We start from the raw sequence: 16,384 nt of genomic DNA, 5'->3' as shown, positions 1-16,384 counted from the left end.
AGATTGGCTGGCGCGTCGTGTCAGCTGATCCCGGTCATGTGCTCGATTCACATGGCGGAAGTTTATTTTGCTTTGTGCAAAGTTTATACAAAACCAATATTATATACAAATATGTAAAGTTTTGCGTAGTGTGTTAGTTACGTTTGCGTACATAAACGTTTTTAGAGGCAAATGACGACAAAATGTTTAGTTTATTTGCGTGGGGTCTGTTGTCTGTCTTGGTTTGTTGTGGTGTAGGAGAAAGCAAAAGAAATGTGCTTTTGATCATTGGTATGTATTGAAAAACACACACATATTAATATAATATTACAAATGTATGCTTTTCTGTATTATTATTATTTTCTGTATAGCTAATTTGAAATGCTCTATATTGTTTAAATCGATACATAAAAAGATGTGATTTGAATTATGGATACAAGTTTACATTGAACTAATAAACTAATTTCAGTATGTACAGTATATATTTTATATTTAAAACCCATAAACATTAAAAAGTTTTAATACCAAAATGCTTTAAAAAATTAGGTTTTTGTCGCACTTTTAGTTGTTTTACCAACAAAGGCCACTAGGTGTCAACGGTTTGCTGCATACTCCCAAATCACAAATTAATAAATTACTGTCAATGCATCATTATTAATGAAAATGTTTTTTTTAAATACGAAAACTACATTCTTAGAGCTTTCCAATAATATATAGTTTCTGAAGATTTATAATAGGATATTACAATTATGAATATGTAATAATTATGGGGTGAGTGACATTTCACAAAATGGCTGTCCATACAAAATTTCTATCATAAATTGGCCTTGAAATATGAAAACTACAGAGCTTTCCAACAGTTTGTCAAGATTTTTTTTTTAGGTTTATAGGATATCTAATAATAAATATGTAAGCTCACTTGTTGGCCAGTGACATTTTAGAAAATTACTCGTACTAATACTGTAACATTATTTTTGCAAATGCAATACCAAATGTCCCACCTGTGGGACCGTGACAGTTAAATGGTTAATGCACAATGAACTAACATAAATAATTGTATTGGTATATATGCTATATGCTGTAAACATGTACTGGTCCTTGTTAGCTTATATTAACTAATTCATTAACTAATATAAATGAGTGGGACCTTATTGTAAAGTGTTTACTGAATCATGTTGTGTCACAGCTGATGATGGCGGGTTCGAGACTGATGTTTACAACAACACCGTGGTCCAGACTCCTCATCTCCGAGCTCTGTCTCAGCGCAGTTTAATCTTCAAGAACGCCTTCACATCCGTCAGTAGCTGCTCACCGAGTCGATCCACCATCCTGACCGGCCTACCACAGGTAAACGGCCGATTAAAGCTGTCTTGGAGAGGACAAACATGTTTTAATCTTTCATTGATCCACAGCACCAAAATGGGATGTATGGGCTTCATCAGGGAGTCCATCACTTTAACTCATTTGACGGAGTGCGCAGTCTTCCTCTCCTCCTGAAAAAAGCCAACATACGCACGGGTACAATGAAGAGCGATTTTTATTTTTTTAGCAAAAAAGAGATAAGCACAAAATACAAAGTATTATGTTCATTCTGATAAACAATTCTAAATGTATTTTACCTTTTTTTGGAAAGGTATCATCGGGAAGAAACATGTCGGTCCGGGTCCCGTATACCCATTTGACTTTGCCTACACGGAGGAGACCAATTCCGTGCTGCAGGTTGGTCGGAATATCACCAAGATCAAACTTCTCGTTCGCAAGTTCTTCCAGAGCCAAAGGGAGCAGGATGAACGTCCGTTCTTCCTTTATATGGCTTTCCATGACCCACACCGCTGCGGACATTCCCAGCCACAGTATGGAGCGTTCTGCGAAAAGTTTGGGAACGGGGAGAGCGGAATGGGGAGAATTCCGGATTGGGAGCCGAAGTATTACTCTCCAGACCAGATCAAGGTGAGACAAAGTGCTCACATCTATTTTGTTTTAAAATAGAGATATTACAGTAATCTTTAAAGGGGTGGTTCAATGGTATTTCAAGTATTCTGACTTATTAACATAGTTATAGAGTTGTTTCCTCATGCTAAACGTAGTGTCAAAAAAGCAGTTGGGCGCGTTACAGAGGTTCGTCAGGTTTCGTACAAGTTTCGGAAAGTTTTTTTCGATTACGGGTCCAGCTGACGTTTTTATGGGCACTTCCCCCGGAAAACCCCGCCCACCCTTCAATCAGCGGGAGACGCTAGAACTTGCAAACATCATATCACGCGACACAGCTTTGTTTAATTTCAAAACTCAACAATGGCACGAATGAAGAAGTGTGTTTTTGGATGTAAGGAGAAGAAATCCAGCCTTTTAAAAACAACGTATATAGTTTATTATCCGGGGTAGAGTCTTTGTGTATGTTTGATGCGCTGGATTTCATTAAAAAATCCCAACCGGGTCATAAGTTGTATGCGGTAAGTAAGACTTCTGTCTTATGTTGGAAATAGGCGCGTGCATATAACATAAATAACACAAACATGTAGTGAATCATCAGTTAAATAGTGTTGTATAGTGTTGCATGACTCGTACTCGCTCTTTCCTCGGTAGTAACTCCTCCTTCTTCATATTTTCGTACGTTATCGGAAAGATTCGGTAAAGCTAATCTTTCTTTAATAAATCTGATTAAACTAAAGACTCTTCGGAGATATAAAGGATGTCATACTACTCTATAGGTACTCAAGATTAACATCAGAAATGCAGAAATGGCGTGTGTTATGTGATCTTTAAAATGCTAATTGTTTTCCAGGTACCATATTTTATTCCCGACACACCTGCTGCCAGGGCGGACATCGCAGCCCAGTACACTACAGTTAGCAGATTGGACCAAGGTTTCATATTTCACCTTTATATTCACCTTAAATTCATTCATGCATTTTTCTGTCTTGGTTGTTTATTATATACATTTATGATTATCCAAATGAGTAGTACAGTGCAAAAAATGACTTTCTTACTTAGTATTTTTGTCTTTTTTTCAGTAAAAATATCTTAAAGTCCTTAAATTAAGATGTATTTTCTTGATGAGCAAAGTGACCTAAGAAAATAAGTCTAGTTTTAGACGAAGCGAATTTGTGCTTAAAACAAGCAAAAAAAATCTGCCAATAGAATGAGAAAATTTTTCTTGAAATAAGTTTAAGAAATAAGAAAATGTTTCTTATTCCATTGGCAGATTTTTTTTTTTTGCTTGTGTTAAGCACAAATTTGCTTAAATTTTATATTTTGGTCTAAAAACAAGACTCATTTTCTTGGGTCGTTTTGCTCATCAAGAAAAAGCATCTTAATTTAAGAATCGTTATATACTTTTACTGAAAACAAGACAAAAATACAAAGTGACCCTACAGTCACATTAGCTACAAAAATGAGCGACACCGAGCGACACGCACTCGCTTGATGGGCGTTCTTTGGCTAGTTTCTAAAAGCGGTATCAAAAGTCACTTTTGAGGTATTGTTAAGTTTTTGGATCTAAAAGTATTTATTTCTCTATAAAAGTAACAAAATATATGAGATAAAATGCCAAACTTATCAGATATATACATAAATACGCATTTTCCGCCATCTTGAATTATTTTCTCAGACTCGACCACAGACCTACGTCACGCTGCTTCTTCACTCCGATTGGCAGTCGCTTTGTCGCATCGCTCAGCATTTGCGTAAAATACCCTGCCTGTCTATTTTGGCCCCGCCTTGCTCGCTCAGTGGCGAGCTCGTCGCTTGTCGCTGGCAAACGGCCACTCCCATTGAAAATGAATGGTAGCCTGTCGCTCTGTCTCTTGTAGCTAATGTGACTGGGGGGTGAGAAAGTTATTTTTTGCAGTGTATTCAGTGCACTGCAAAAAATGATTTTCAAGAAAACATTTTCTTTTTGTCTTGTTTTCAGTAAATATATAAAAATTCTTAAATTAAGATGCTTTTTCTTGGTGAGCAATACAACCCAAGAAAATAAGTCTAGTTTTTAGACCAAAATATCAAATTTAAGCGATTTTGTGCATAAAACAAGCAAAAAAATGCCAATGGGGTAAGTAAATTTTTCTTGAATTTAGTGTTTAAAGAAAAATGTTCAAGATTTTTTGCTTACCCCATTGGCAGATTTTTTTGCTTGTTTTATGCATAAATCATATTTTTGGTGTAAAAACTACACTTATTTTCTTGGGTCGTTTTGCTCATCAAGATTTTTCTTAATTTAAGAATTTTTAGATATTTTTAATACAAACAAGACAAAAAAATTTTTTTTTCTTTTTTCTTAAAAATAATTTTTTGCAGTGTATTTTCTTGGGTCGTTTTACTCATCAAGAAAAAGTAGGGATGCACCGATAGGATTTTTTTGGGCCGATACCGATACCGATTTAAACAGACAACTTCTGGCCGATACCGATGCCGATACCGATATTAAACACTTTACAACACTATACAGTTGTTCTATTAGCTAGTTTATTTCTGCATCAAATTATTTTTACTGAACATGGATAGTATCTAATTAACATTCAACTGACCAACATAATAAGAGGCACAAATTAAGCTAAAACAAATATAATAAGACAACATGACAACCTTCAAAGGTGTTTTTTGCTATTCAGCATTTCTTTTATTAACAACATTAAAAATTTATTTTTACATATAATGGATTTCTTTAATAAACATAAATAATGCCAGTGCTATTTCTTTAAACAGAGTATAAATATTGCTACTTCAAAAAAAGTTGGACTTCTTGTGCAGTCTGTTTCTTTTATTGTCCAAGACATTTGAGCCAGCTCAACAAAGGTTTTCTGTCTGTGCTTAAGTATAGTGCACACTAGGGCTGGACCAGAATGTTCGAATATTCGTTCCGTTTTGATTTTCAGATTTGAGATTCGAATATATATATATTTTACAGCGTTAATGCAGAGCTTTTGCCAAGCAGGAAGTGCGCTTCACGCTCCAGCTCTATAGGTGGCGCAGAGAGATCAACATCCATAGCCAACAGCCATCAAACGCAGCCAGTAGAAGAAGAGATCGCCTCAAACGGAAAGCGGGCTTCCTGCTTTGGCATTCACGCTAATAGTGTTGTAAATAACGTTCAGTTTCTTGCAAAAACGGATTGATTTGCTTCACAAGACATCAATATGTCACACGGAGTTATGGGGGATTACTTTTGTATTAGATATATATGCTTAAAGTGGCGGATCGGTTGACTTGCATGACGGAGCACTGGGGTTTCTGCAAAATATCTTCTTTATTGGTTTACTGATGAAAAAACATATTGGATGGTGTAAGTGTTAGTAAATAAACTTGATTTTGAAAGTATGCTACCGTTTTATTACAGTTTGTTGAACTTCATTAATTCGTTCATTTATTTACGTTGTTTTATTTAAATGGCCTAAGTTACCCTTTACGTAATAAATAATTACTATGCTTCTAATTTCTGATACGGGAGTGTTTGTTTGTTAGAAAAATGTTAGGCTACCTTATTAAAAGTATTGCTGGTGTTTTGTTTCACTAATGCTGTTCTCGCAGCACGCGTGACAGGCACGCCGCTACATACACACACAGATTCCTGCCTTTATTAAAGAGAAAAATATGTTCAGCTCCTCCTTCCGAAGCTTTGAATATTTGATTTGATTTCTACTAGAGCTTCGAAGCTCAAATGGTATTCGGAACAGTCCTAGTGCACACCCAAACATTAAATCATTTTAATTGAACAACAGACATGCAAGTCATTGCCTTTATGCGGTTAATTAATAAACAATCGGTATCGGCCTTTCTCGTGCTATTGCCGATATGCCGATGGTTTCAAATTCATCAAAAATCGGCCGATAAATATCGGCGGCCGATGCATCGGTGCATCACTAAGAAAAAGTATCTAAGTTTAAGAATTTTTAGATATTTTTAGTAAAAACAAGACAAAAATACTAAGAAAATGTTTTCTTGAAAATCATTTTTGTGCAATGTGTATGTTTTTGGTGTTTACCTGTATTTGTTTGGGTTTGTAAGGTATCGGTCTGGTTCTGCAAGAACTCCGGGATGCCGGATTCGAAAACGACACTCTGGTCGTCTATAGCTCGGATAATGGAATTCCGTTTCCAAATGGTCGCACTAACCTGTACGGCTCAGGTGTGAGGGAACCCATGCTGATCTCCTCACCTGAACACAGAGAGCGATGGGGACAGATCAGCCAGGCCTACGTCAGTCTCCTGGGTAAGAATATCAATATCATGATTTAAAGAAATTTATGGTTTTCAGTGTGAATTAAAAAATTATTAATGTAAAAAAATCATTTGGTATTCCTGTAGCTCAAATGGTTGAGCATTGTGTTAGCAGCACAATGGTTAAGGGTTCAAATCCATGGGAACGCACATAATGATAAGAAAAGAAAATGTATAGCTTGAATGGACTGCATGTCTATCTGCAAGTGCCTAATATAAATGTAGCCATGAATTGTGCTATAACTGTTTTTAACCACTAGGTGGGGTTGCTAGTCTTTGATAAATTATTTTCTGCATTTTTTACCCTTTGTCTCCTGTTACAGACCAGGTATTAACCTTGACATAAAGTAAATTTGACATAAGCAAAATATGCTGTACAGATCAGGATAATTTATATACAGTGTTAAGGAAAGCATTCCATGGAAAATCGAACCCACAAGCGTTTGCGCTGCTAAAAGTGTTTTACCAATTGAGAGTAATTACTGAGTAATTTAAATATTGATGAATAATGATTGACATTTTTAAGTAACCCAATATTTATTCCCAGACATCACACCTACCATTCTGGACTGGTTCTCCATCCCGTATCCATCCTACAGCCTCTCTGGTAGTCGTCCTGTAGAGCTGACGGGTCGCTCTCTCCTCCCAGCCATGATCTCCGAGCCCGCCTGGGTCACAGTCTACGCCAGTCAGTCTCTCCACGAGGTCACCATGTACTACCCGATGCGCTCCATACATCAGGGCCCTTACAGGCTCCTGCACAACATGCATTACCGTATGCCCTTCCCCATAGACCAGGACTTCTACGTGTCCCCTACCTTCCAGGATCTGTTAAACCGGACCCAGACGGGTCAAGCCACAGGCTGGTTTAAGACACTAAATGAATACTACTACAGAGACAGGTGGGAACTCTTTGACATCAGCTCGGATCCCACTGAAAGGCGGAATTTAGCGGGTGAACCGGCTTATGCGCAGGTTTTGGAGAGCCTGAGGGCTCAGATGCTTAAGTGGCAGTGGCTCACGGAGGATCCATGGGTGTGCGAGCCAGACGCGGTTCTGGAGACGAAACTAGAACCGCAGTGCAGACCGCTGTACAATGAGCTATGAGAACCTAAACTCATAAGACTGATAAAGCTTTTGTCTGTTACGTATATTGTATATATAGTTAAAAATTATTTTTTAGGGGCTGTTTTTAATACTCCAAATCGTTTAACGTTTTAATAAATGGTTAAAAACAAAATTAATTGATTTTTTTAAACACATTTTAAACATCTTTGGTCATGTTATTACTCTCCTCAGGTCTTTTAAATTATTAAGTCATTTTGGCAATAAAGTGTCCTGTTTTTCCAAAAACATAATTACAAATAAGTCAATTTTAATGATTCATTGAATTAATGTCCGGATACTTTACAGAGACAGGAGGAACATCCACGACCAAATTCGTCATGCTTTACCTCAAATGTATATAAGTTTAATTTGGAAATCAACTAGTAAAAGTATCTTTATTGATTAATAACGTTTTCACCTAGATTGAAGTAAAAGCATCAGCTCCTTTAGGTACCGTTATTATCTGATGAGCGCATCAGTGCGTCTTTACGCACGGGATTTTCTCTCTCTCTTTTTTTGTGGTGTGACGCCAAAAAGATATAGACATCCCTTGATCAATATAGACAGCCCTTGTGACAGAGAAACGATATTAACTCGTCACCCATCACATCTGCTTGACGTTAAAGGGTCTCCAAACGCGCAAAGGAGCGCAGATCGATCCTATTGGCCGGAAATATGAATCATCTTGTGGTGTAATGACGAACGAGATCACGACTGCTGGGGTCTATATAAACTCCAGAGGTGGAGACCACTCAGTCAAAAAGCTTCGAGACGACGTAGATCACAACACACACACTTTTGGGTCAAGTGCGCATAGTGGTGTGCGTAATGGAGAGGTCCGTCAGATCTGTGCTGGTGTTCGTGGCTGTTTCCGTACTCATCTGCTGTCAACCAACAGACGCCTGGTACAAGCAGTCTACCGGTCCGAGCTATTATTCCGTCGGGAGAGCTTCTGGTTTGCTCTCGGGGATACGGAGATCGCCGTATGTGCGCAGATCTGAGACAGATCCAACGATGGACAGCGGCGAGACCACCGGCGTCTCCAACAGCGTGATGCCAGACTCAAGCAGCAGGCAAACTTCAGTCCTTAAAAACATGGTAAATGCAGGTTTTTGGGGTGGTATACTTTAAAAATAACTTTAATAAGCATATGCTTAGTCTTAATAAGTGCCCAAGAAATACACAATTACGCTTAATCTGTAACTGACCTACACTTAAAAAAATGCACTAAATGTGGTTCTCCTATATGATCACGAGCCAGTCTACCACTTTTAGTGCTATTTAGCACCATTTTAAGTGTACATTTATTTATGAAAATGTAAGTTTTACTATTTGAATGCAGGTCTGCATTGTGCATTACGCATGACGTTATAACGTTTGTTCATTTTATTGCGCATCTTTTTTTATTTAAATATGAAGGGAAAACAGTTCCTATGCAATAACCTTTTATTATACTGATTAATAATTTTTTTTAGAAAACAATTAAAAATGGGGCACTCTTAAAAATAAAGGTTAACCAAAGGACTGTTTGGTTACGTAAGTAACCCTCAACATCCACATCACTTTTCTGTTACACAAAATGTACATAGTTAAGAATAGTTATGAAATAGTAAAAAATGACTGAGAGGGTCTTTAGAGAACCAAAAATGCATTTAACACCTTCATTTTTGAGAGTGAATTAAATACATCACTTTAATATTGAGAACTTTACGCATGAAAATGCACAGAATTTAATATTTGTTGTAATTTTCTTTTTTTCGCATACATTTTTATATTTAATTTGTCTTTTTTAATTTATGTAAACAAGGTTTTTGTTTTGATTTGAACTTTTTAGCAAACATTTCTTCCTAAAACGTTTCTCAAACCAAATACGAAAGTGTAATGTTCAGTTTGTAACATAAATGTAATTTATTTTCCCACCAGGCTATTTGCGTAAAGGACATTTCTCCGAACTTGCAGAGCTGTGAGTTGGTTCGGGACGGTTCGAGCACATTTCGGTGTAAAGCAGACGTGTTGCTCTCTCTGGACTCGCTGGACTGCTTCACCTCGTGAAGAGAGCGCGCGCCCGTCCCTCCCCAACCCAAAATCTCTTCCATTACTGGAGTTTTAACAGCCAAAGCAGTGAGGCGCACTGTTGACATTGAATGTTTACTTGATTTACACTAGACGTGCTTAATGTTGCTCCTAAAGATCTGCCTTTCTGCTAAATTTATAACCCAACCCTGTGGCACCTGACTATTATTTTCTGTCAATTATTTTCACAGAAAAGTTAGGTTATGAAATATATACAATTATTTAAAACAAATAAGTGTACGTCTAAAATCTAATGAGCCGTTCACATTATAACGATTACTATAAAATATCGTTTAAAATTAATACGAATTTGATGAACGATAAACCAATGACAGCCAATCAGATCTATTTGAACGTCAAGTGCACGCGCGTTTGAAACGATCGTTGACACTGTGGAAAAGCGTTGCTGAGGTCCTTTACATAAAATTACCTCAGGTATCCAGCGCTGATGCAGTTGCCGTAAAATTGACTACGTAATGCTTTTATTCTACTATATTGACTACGCCAAAAGGTAAGATATTAAATTACGCAAACTACTAAGTTTACTGTTTAGAGTTACGCAAACGCAGCGTGTTGAGGACATCTGCAGCCGCTGTGTAAATGCAACAAGAACAATATATTTATAGTTACATTTAATGACGTGAACAATTTCAAGCGTTTTTATTAAAAGAAATATGGAATATTAGCTCGCGAGCGAATTAGCAGCATTATCGTTCGGTTGTGTGGACGCTAAATATGGTTATAGTTATCGTTATAATGTTAACAGCCCTTTACACTGACGTAAAATCGGGCATCGAAATACGGACAGTAGCCTATATGACGTATGCTTGTATATTATTTACTTAAAAATACGTTTTTTTTAAAAGAAAGTTCGATATTAATAGTCACCGATCAATTCTGTTAACTTACTAGCGAAAAGAGCAAGTGAAGTGGAATCAATTCGAAGTCACACAACATTCAGTGTGAACGGGTTTTTGACTGATTTTTACGTTCAGGTGTGTTCAATTCAGGGTTTGCTCTAGATTCTGCAGAAAAAAATAGATCTCCATTGGCACCACTAAGCACTCCTGGTTCACACTACATGAAGTTCGCTGCTATTAAAAAAGTAAAAAGGATACTTTTTGTTATATCCCCTTATGCCCACCCATCTCTGTACCTACTTCCAGATATCTTAAATATTCATAAAAGGGTTTACTGTTATAAGCATAAAATTTAAAAGATGTTTTCTTTATTTTATTAAACTTGACAGATATACTGTTCATCTTGTGTGCGTTTGTGTTGTGTTCATGTGATAATAATATCTGAATATTTGAGCAATGACAAAAACATAGTTAAAAAAAAAGTTTTAATAACTTCTATTCACAGTGGTTGCATTAAAAAGTGTAACGTGAACCGACTTCAATTAGACAAAAGTAGACTTTAAATAACAAATATAAGTAATAAATGGGACGTAATTTAAGTTTTGGCAACAAAAATCAAATATATTTTCTTCATACAGAATGTGCTGTATATATAAATTGTCTCACTTGGCATGACAAAAACATTTAGGATCAAACCAGCACAAATGCTACTAAACAGCTACAAAAGAGCAAGACACAAAATCACACAAACATCAAATCCACAAACATTACGAGGTCCAGGTATGAATAACAGCATAAGAAATCATGATAAACCAGAACTGAAGACTTGTACTTTCTTAAGTGATGATTAACCATAGTAAAATACACAGGAAAAGGGGGATGCTATTTATCAAGTGAAGAATTATGGGATGCATGGCTGAGCAAGCAGGTCCTAAAGAAAATCAAGCAGGTGTACACGGCTTTCAAATGTTGCATATAAACCAGCATTACACACACTCCCCAAAGTGTAATGTGCAGTTCGGGTGGGTTAATGACTAAACATTATAATAAAGTTTGTCATTGGTTAGAAACGATGAACCACCCCTGAAAGAATTCGTAGAAGTCATAGCTTTATGCAAAATACAAATTAAAATGTGCGTAAGTGCTCCGTTCTGATAAATGCAGATTCAGTTTAGAGCATTGCATATAATAAATATCGTTCATTCAAATGACCACACAGTCCATAAATCTCAATTTCGGTGGTACTCAAAGCAGTGACACGGCTTCCAGGTTTTCCTTGATGATGGTATCCATGACGACCTGGAAGACGACCTGTACGTTAGAGGTGTCGGTCGCCGTGGTGAAGTGATGGTAGATGAGCTTGTTGGGAGTGGCGTTGAGGGATATAAACATGGCGGCGATGAAGCGGGCGGCCGCATCCACGTCACAGTCTGCTCCTTTGAACGGAAGAGAGAGGTTAGAAAACTTTTGTGTTTCGTTAAAGTCTTTTTTCAATTTTAAATGAATTTACGAAGAGATGTCTTTATTTAAATACATTTTATACAAGTGTAGGGATGCATAACGATTAATCGCGATTAATCTATAGCAGAATAAAGGTTTTTGTTACATCATATATGTGTGTAAACTGTGTATAATAATTATGTAAATATGCACACATGCATGTATCATTTTAAGAAAAATATATATTTATATATTAAGTAATATAAATATACAAATGTATATACACCTTCTTAAATATATACATGGGTGATTCTCGCGAAATTAGACTTATGAGGTGTCACAAAACATTTTGATAAAAAAATGTAAATGCAAAGTAAGAGTATCAAAATAAGAAGCATACAGTTACAAACATCTCTTCATGTACTATTTTGCACATGATTTCAAATGACATCATACAAACCAATTTTGTTGTTTTTTCCACATTTAAAGGTAAACTTTTCATTACCGCAACGTGTCCATGACTGGATTCGTGTTCTTTGACATGGAAATATTTATAATTAAAAAATCTAAAAAATAAAAAGCTTCAGTGCATGTTATACTATAAACATTTACAGTAAAGAAACATGTGGTATTTGGTGATCATTGGTAAATGTAGAGACAATAATAAGGAATATAAATGTGTCCAAGACCAATTTTCTCATCCTCCGCAACAATTTTCAATCATTTTTTTAGCCCTCAAGGAACTAACATTTTCAAAAAATAAGTGTGGAAAGGGACATAATTGACTGACACTCAAGATAAAAGTTGAAATTTTGTTTGTCATAGTACCTAGACAACTTTTTAGTTCTCATTACCGAAACATGAGTGTAAATGCATATATTTAATGTTGCGGTAATGATAATTTTGATAGTGATGATCTAAAAAATGTAAATAATTCTATAGGAAATATTTTTATATCCTCTAAAAATAATGATTATAGTAAGTTCAGACCTTAATCTTATATGTGCAAAAAAAATTGACTTCAAGGGTTTTTAAAAAAAATCTGATGCTGGACACCTTTTAAGTCTGGATTTCGTGAGAATCACCCACATGTATTTGTGGGTATTTATCTATACAAAGTTATTTTACACATTTCAAACACATATATGATGTAAACAAAAACTTGTATTCTGCTATAGATTAATCGCGATTAATCGTTATGCATCCCTATACAGGTATTGTATGCAGTTTATATGTATTATATACATTTGATTAGTTCTGGTCCTTGAATCTGATTGGATGAGAGACAAATAAAGTGCTTATTATTGAGTAGTCCCTTTTTATAATGGATTGCAAAAACAGGGTTCCCACAAAACAGTCAATTGCCCATTCCCTGACTTTTCCCTGACTAAAAAGCTGAATTTCCATGACCTGTGTCCGAGATGCTGTGAGCCTGGATAATGTAGTGTAAAAATGAATAAACCATGCCTATAAACAGCTGTTTAAATTGGAGTCAGTGGTGGCTTGGACCCAGATAAGTGGATTACATTTTGATACATTTAAAGTAAGATTTAAATCAACAAACAAAAATCCCTGATATTCCAAAAAAATATAAAATGCCCTGACTTTCGATGTCTGGAAAAGACCTGATAAAACTCCATGATATTCCAGAAATTCCATGACCCGTGGGAATCCTGCATATTCTTCATAAAAAGTATAAATTAGGAAAACCTCATTTACTCATTTTTCTCTATCACAAAGAAAAAAAAATTAAATTATCTAACAAAATTCGTCGTATCTAATAAACCAAATTAATCTTGAACCTTTCCAAGCTAAATTGATATTTGCATGATCCTACATATGAATGTCCTATAAGGTCGGGGGAGGATTTTGAAGACACTCGAATGCGCGAAATTTCAAGCCTCGTCTGTCTTGACCTTTTCTCCCTGAGGTGAAAACTACAGGATCCATTCCGGCTGATTAGGCAGGCAAAATACAAACCCAAATCGACAGGGCGGTGGAGGATACGGTCGAAAAGAAAGTAAGAAAAACACAACACAAGTGTCTGCTAGTAAAATAAATGTGTAATTCAAAGAAGGGTAACGTCTTACCTTTGAACTGGGGCAGGAAATGTCGTAAATGGCGCCCGGAGTGAAGAATCTTCTCTTGGAAAAGATCAATCTTGTTCATGAATAAGATCTGTCAAACAAGACATCTACACATCAATGTACGTCAAGGCAGAAAACGGCAGATCAATCGATCATTCAGTTAATGATTTAGTTCTAGTATTGATCAACAGAAATAAATGTGGCATGTAATTGTATAAACAGAAATAATGACGACTTTTGTTGGAGAAAAAGATCCATGTTGAAGTTTATACGTATGCATTGCTGACTTTAAACAGTAATGATTAGCTCTGTGTTTAAATAAGGCAGAGAAATTTCAACATTTATTAATAATTGAAGTCCAGTAATGACCGCCACTGATTAACGTGACTGTAAAACGCAAGGGCAGTTACCTTGGTTCATTACACAGAAAAGAGTTTTCGAAGGTGTGCGATAAATAAACAAACAACAAGCAGGCGACCATCACCCTCAAAGACCAAAGATACGCCCGCTTGTTTAATTACCGGACGACGCAGGCAATTATAAAAAAAGTTTGGGGCTAGCGAGCGTTTGTTTGCGTGGGCTGTAATTACATGGGAAGACATTGACTTCAGAGGTGAGGTTACCAAAGTCATATACAACAGGAACCAGGTTTAGATGAATGAAACAAAAAAATAAGTTATTGCTTATCGCAATTGTTATTTACGAATCGTAATTGTTAGTTCATAATAAGGTACAGAACTTGGAAGAAGAAGCTGAGTCAATCGTACTCGCCGAACAAATGACGTCAATAGACGTTATATTGGAAACTCATTGTATTACTACTAAAAAGGAAATTGTGTAATAAAAAGTTAGAAAGTGAATAAATTGTTAAAAGTGGTTCCTATAGACGGTTTCATCTGAGGCACGTACGTTTTCGCGGTTACACATCTGAGCATTACTTAACTTCCGGTCTGTTTGTTTAATGGTCTGTATAGTGGCTAAACTGAACAAATGAAGAGTTTGGTTCCAAAACGCAATAAACGCCATTTTTGAAAAAATGAGTTACTGCCAGAATCAGTATTATATATATCAGGTCAGTATTTAAAAGTAAATTCTTAATTTTACGCAAAATCCAATATCCGCCATGTTATTCTGTCATCTTTTCACCCTTTTTTCCCAAAACACGATAAACGCCACTCCTCCTTTTCCACAGAATGCAATAAATCCTCTCCACAAATTACAGCGCACCATTTCACGTAATGTAAACAAACAATGGAGGCGCGTTGAGTACACGGAATCTTAGTTTTCCTCATCTACTTTGTACTTCGTGATCAACAAACAAACAAAAACAAAATAATACTTTAATAGCATTGATAAACCTGTGATGGTTTTCTGTGACGGGAAAGAAATGTAAGCCATCAAGATCTAACAATTTATGCGAGAGACACTCGGGAGACGATCGCTTGTTCTCCCGACAGCATCTAGCTTCTCTTGTGCCAACACATTGACCCCAGGGAATCTTATGAAAAACTTTCAATAATTTTACTCAAAGAGAATAAAAATCGTGCAGGACCGAAACATTTTACAGCTGATCGCTGTGAAAAATGTTAAGCGACGACGTCAAGTATAACCGCAGCAATGACAGTGTTCTTAATATGACAAAGTAAGTGTTTTGATTAATGCCATTAATGTTCATTTTTTATCAGTGTATACCACTAGACAACTAAATGAATATAAAATGGCAAAGATGAATGCACATTTATATATTGATTCAATAGTTGTATAGCATTTTGAAAAAAACTTATAAAAATAAAATAAAAAATAATAAGTTTTTATAATAAATCTTTGGAAAATTAAGTTATGGATTTGAATTTTACAGAAATTCGTCAAAATGGATTTATTCTGTTTTGGAACCAAACTCTTCAAATACCTTGTCAAAAATAACAAATGTTTTGGTTTCTTAAAGACGAGGGGTTTTTCGGCAATCATGGATTATAGTTGTTTACATTATATACAGTAGTACACATTTTACACAGTAACGTTAGCTTAGTGTCGTTTTTAATACACTTCAGCTATGATTTGAACTAAGGTAATCTACTTGTTTATTTTGATTATCAGAAATAAACGACTCTAAAAGGACTCTTTTTTATTGTTTCTTTGCGGATTGTTTACTGAAAGTTACGTTCCACGTACTTATGTTGTTACTGCTGTAACCGTCAATATGACAAGAAGAAAAACAAGTGGGCCGGCTATGTCACCAAGGACGAAAGTTATTTTAGAAGCAGTTTTTTTAGGAAAAAACTACCGAGCCCCTAAGGTGACATTGGAGTAAAAAAAATCTAAAGTTTAGTTTCGTGTGCTCACGTGAAACTTTCGCGTGCGCACGTGAACCTATCACACGCAAATAGTTTTATGTGCGTGCGTGATAGTTTCAAGTGCGCACGCGATAGCTCCACGCGATAGTCTCGCGCTCACGCGAAACCTTCATGTGCAGATATTTTTTTTAAAGTCTAGTTTCGTGTGGGCACGTGAAACCACCGCATGCGAAACTAAACGCGATAGTTTCATGTGCGCACGTGAAACTAAACTTCATTTAATTTTTTCTCCATGTCCCTTTAGGGGCTCCGTAAAAAATTAAGATAGTAAG

The 16,384-nt window shown here is 36.1% G+C and overlaps 3 protein-coding genes across 7 annotated transcripts in view; 2 read left to right on the top strand and 1 right to left on the bottom strand.

Annotated features, from left to right (window-relative positions):
- The window catches only part of sgsh (N-sulfoglucosamine sulfohydrolase (sulfamidase)), a 43,205-nt gene extending 35,774 nt beyond the window's left edge, over nucleotides 1–7,431 (top strand). For 4 of the 5 annotated variants that reach the window (XM_073862278.1, XM_073862279.1, XM_073862277.1 and 1 more), the window contains 6 exons: nucleotides 1,166–1,326; nucleotides 1,392–1,497; nucleotides 1,613–1,929; nucleotides 2,762–2,843; nucleotides 5,980–6,183; nucleotides 6,739–7,431. In XM_073862278.1, coding sequence (XP_073718379.1) covers nucleotides 1,404–1,497; nucleotides 1,613–1,929; nucleotides 2,762–2,843; nucleotides 5,980–6,183; nucleotides 6,739–7,298 — 1,257 coding nt within the window. In that variant the 5' untranslated portion in view covers nucleotides 1,166–1,326; nucleotides 1,392–1,403 and the 3' untranslated portion in view covers nucleotides 7,299–7,431. Of the gene's footprint in view, nucleotides 1–99; nucleotides 271–1,165; nucleotides 1,327–1,391; nucleotides 1,498–1,612; nucleotides 1,930–2,761; nucleotides 2,844–5,979; nucleotides 6,184–6,738 lie in introns of those variants that run through there. The other variant, XM_055216906.2, reaches the window with a different exon arrangement.
- Nucleotides 7,432–7,574: 143 nt separating this feature from the next.
- Nucleotides 7,575–10,630, top strand: npb (neuropeptide B). The gene is made up of 2 exons (XM_055216909.2): nucleotides 7,575–8,396; nucleotides 9,222–10,630. Exons 1-2 carry the CDS (start codon nucleotides 8,127–8,129, stop codon nucleotides 9,348–9,350), a joined length of 399 nt encoding a protein of 132 aa, XP_055072884.1. The 5' UTR covers nucleotides 7,575–8,126; the 3' UTR covers nucleotides 9,351–10,630.
- Nucleotides 10,631–10,701: 71 nt separating this feature from the next.
- The window catches only part of gnav1 (guanine nucleotide binding protein (G protein) alpha v1), a 43,444-nt gene continuing 37,761 nt past the window's right edge, over nucleotides 10,702–16,384 (bottom strand). The window contains exons 8-9 of the mRNA XM_055216907.2: nucleotides 13,762–13,849; nucleotides 10,702–11,667 (exon numbers count right to left, since the gene is read on the bottom strand). Coding sequence (XP_055072882.1) covers nucleotides 11,477–11,667; nucleotides 13,762–13,849 — 279 coding nt within the window. The 3' untranslated portion in view covers nucleotides 10,702–11,476. The remainder of the gene's footprint in view (nucleotides 11,668–13,761; nucleotides 13,850–16,384) is intronic.

The sequence above is a fragment of the Misgurnus anguillicaudatus genome, chromosome 23 (genome assembly GCF_027580225.2).
Source record: "Misgurnus anguillicaudatus chromosome 23, ASM2758022v2, whole genome shotgun sequence".
NCBI lineage: Eukaryota > Metazoa > Chordata > Actinopteri > Cypriniformes > Cobitidae > Misgurnus > Misgurnus anguillicaudatus.
The sequence above is the reverse complement of the archived record's forward strand: the minus strand, read 5'-3'. Positions and strand labels throughout refer to the sequence as shown.

Excerpts from the sequence above, each read along its gene's own strand:
- npb (XM_055216909.2), top strand. The coding sequence starts at position 8,127 with ATGGAGAGGTCCGTCAGATCTGTGCTGGTGTTCGTGGCTGTTTCCGTA. Across the intron at positions 8,397-9,221 it reads CTTCAGTCCTTAAAAACATG|GCTATTTGCGTAAAGGACAT; the intron begins GTAAATGCAGGT and ends TTTTCCCACCAG.